The sequence below is a fragment of the Lupinus angustifolius genome, chromosome LG19 (assembly GCF_001865875.1).
Source record: "Lupinus angustifolius cultivar Tanjil chromosome LG19, LupAngTanjil_v1.0, whole genome shotgun sequence".
Taxonomy (NCBI): Eukaryota; Viridiplantae; Streptophyta; class Magnoliopsida; order Fabales; family Fabaceae; genus Lupinus; species Lupinus angustifolius.
In genome coordinates, this window is record NC_032027.1 from 16,909,369 (window position 1) to 16,912,143 (window position 2,775).

General features: G+C 31.1%; 1 protein-coding gene across 1 annotated transcript; it reads left to right on the forward strand.

Annotated features, from left to right (window-relative positions):
• On the forward strand, positions 1,476-2,215 carry LOC109334029 (TMV resistance protein N-like). Its single transcript, XM_019569601.1, has 2 exons — positions 1,476-1,924; positions 2,140-2,215. Exons 1-2 carry the CDS (start codon positions 1,476-1,478, stop codon positions 2,213-2,215), a joined length of 525 nt encoding a protein of 174 aa, XP_019425146.1.

The window sequence follows — 2,775 nt, forward strand, 5'->3', positions numbered from 1 at the left end:
TTGTTCCGCTGCACTTTAACTTTGATTTTGCAGAAAAATCGGACATTATTTTAAGACAACTAATTCACCCCCTCTTAGTTGCACTCTAATACTTACACAATCCCTTTAAAAAAAGGCAGCAATGAATGTTAAGCATACACTCTCAACATTTTTTTTATACCATGTTCCTATATAATTTGATTCCTCAAATTATACACAATTTCGTAAGTGCTTTCCCTAACCACGGTTCTCAATTTAAGGTTTGACCTCATACCTAATTCATCATAGGCCAAAAACATTAAAAAACGAATAAGTTGATATAATGATGTAAATCCATTAAATTCACATAAAGATAAATGTTGTGATTCCTATGAACAATGTTGAGAGAGAAAAACACATACCTTAAAAGAGATGGCTCATTACCCATAGAATAATAGGATACTCTTAATTATACAAAAAAAAAATATTAATCTTTTTATTTGTTTCCAAATATGTTATAAAATTAATTACCTTAGTTTTAATTTCTTCAACTTTATTACCAAATGGGTCAATGCAATAAATGATGAAAGATAAAAAGAAATTTTTTAAATAACTTATTGTACTGACTCATTTGGTCCGTTAGATGTAAGAAAATGAATGGTTGAAATTGAGTGTAATTAGTATAAATGAAACTTGGGTGTAAACGGATTCCTCTTATCTATATATATTTAATATATCAACATATCAAATAGGCTCAGCCGAATTTAGGTCAAATCAAACTCATCCCAACCTCCTATGATATTATTAAATTATGATTGGATTGGTTTTAGACAATATATGATATATTTGGAGTGCAATAAATATTGAGTCTATTACTTTTTACTATGCACATGTCAAGAATACATCACAAAAATCAAAGTAATAAGAAATGTTGAACCATATTAACATATAAATCTAAAAATATTAAATAAAAATAATCCTTGAAGATGAGGCCGTGAGGGTAGCAAATAAGTATTTCTCATTAGAGGGCAAGAGGAAGCAACCCTTAAATTTCCCACAAAATTAACGGAAAGAATGAATATCAATGGATTTGTGTAGGTAATGCCCCGACACTAATAAAAAAATTATGATCACGTATGTGGTATTTACCAAGTCTAAAGCAATGGATACATAATTTCGTGTTTGAATGACAAGCACACTTGAAAACAAGATCATAGACGTCAGAAAATTCAAACTCTTTTACTCTTTTTGTTCTATGTCTTCTCTACTCAAATACCAAGTATTTTCCCTGGACTTCCCAATTGAAATTCAAACCCCAACTTTATAAAATTCGATCTTCAATGAAAGCATTTTCTCCAAAATTTACTCTATATAAACACATCCATATTTGTGCCTACCTTACATCTTCCTATAACTACAAAATATAAATAACTAAATACCCTCCACCACCATAAATAACATATTATAGCAAAACATAGACCAAAACAAGTTAATTAAGGTATCTTGTTGAAGGAGCCATGCAGCGTTTACCAACAACGTTGTACCGCAAAATTGCACGTCCAACATGCGAAGTGTTCATTAACCACCGTGGAATCGACACAAAGAGGAACATAGCGGGGTTGCTCTATGATAATCTCACAAAGATGAAAGTGAAATCATTTTTGGACAGCATGAACATGAAACCAGGGGACAAACTATTTGATCATATTGATAAAGCCATTGTTGGTTGCAAAGTTGGTGTTGCTGTTTTTTCTCCTCGTTATTGTGATTCATATTTCTGTCTCCATGAACTCGCTCTTCTCATGGAGAATAACAAAAGGGTTGTTCCTATCTTCTTTGATGTTAAGCCTTCACAACTTTTGGTTAAGGACAATGGAACTCGCTCTCTTAAAGAGCTTCAAAGGTTTAGGTTTGCACTCGAGGAAGCTAAGAACACCGTTGGGTTAACCTTTGATTCTTTGAATGGGTACATACTTCTATCTTTTATTAGTTTTGTTATTTGTTCATCAACTTTTTTCCAATGTATTCTCCTATGCCACAGTTGAAATTTAATTATTTTTTATTTTTAAATATAAGTAATACAAATGAATGCTTTACATTGATAGTGCATAGATATTACAATCTTTTCTAAAATGTGGTTTAACTTGTATTAAAATTTTGATGGGTTTTTTGTCTTTTCAGAGATTGGTCTGAACTCCTAAGGGATGCTTCAAATGCAGTGATCATGAACTTGATGGAAGTAGAAGAAGGGAAGTAATTGTGAATACTTCAATGGTTAATATAAGTTCCTTTATTTTTTTTCCGGCATTGGATCTAAATAAGAGAGACCACATGCTCCGGTTAACATCACTCAGTTCTTCTGCCTGAATTAGCTAATTGATTGGTTTAGGCTTCAATTCATTTGTATTACTAAATTCTTTCATTCCCTATTTTTTTTAATATTTTGTATCTAGGTGAGTTTCAAGCCAATTATAAAATTATTTGTCTTGATTTAAACCTAGAAACAGACTTATCTACATGTGATAACAAAGATGTATACATCTACTCCTTCCTCTTTTTAGTAGGAGAAAGTCTCATATTTTGAACTGCCCTTTTGTATATTGTCTTTATATTATATCTTTTTTTTATAAGCAAAAGTATATTAAAAATAGGCATAAGGGGTGCCAACCCAATTACATCTTACAAAGAAGAAGAATACAGGTATAGGGATCAATACACTATTGTGCAAAAGTAAAGAAAAAAGATTCCAACTTTTTGGAAATCCACAACCAAGATCTAATTTGGATCAAGTCCATGATATGAATATAACTAAAATTC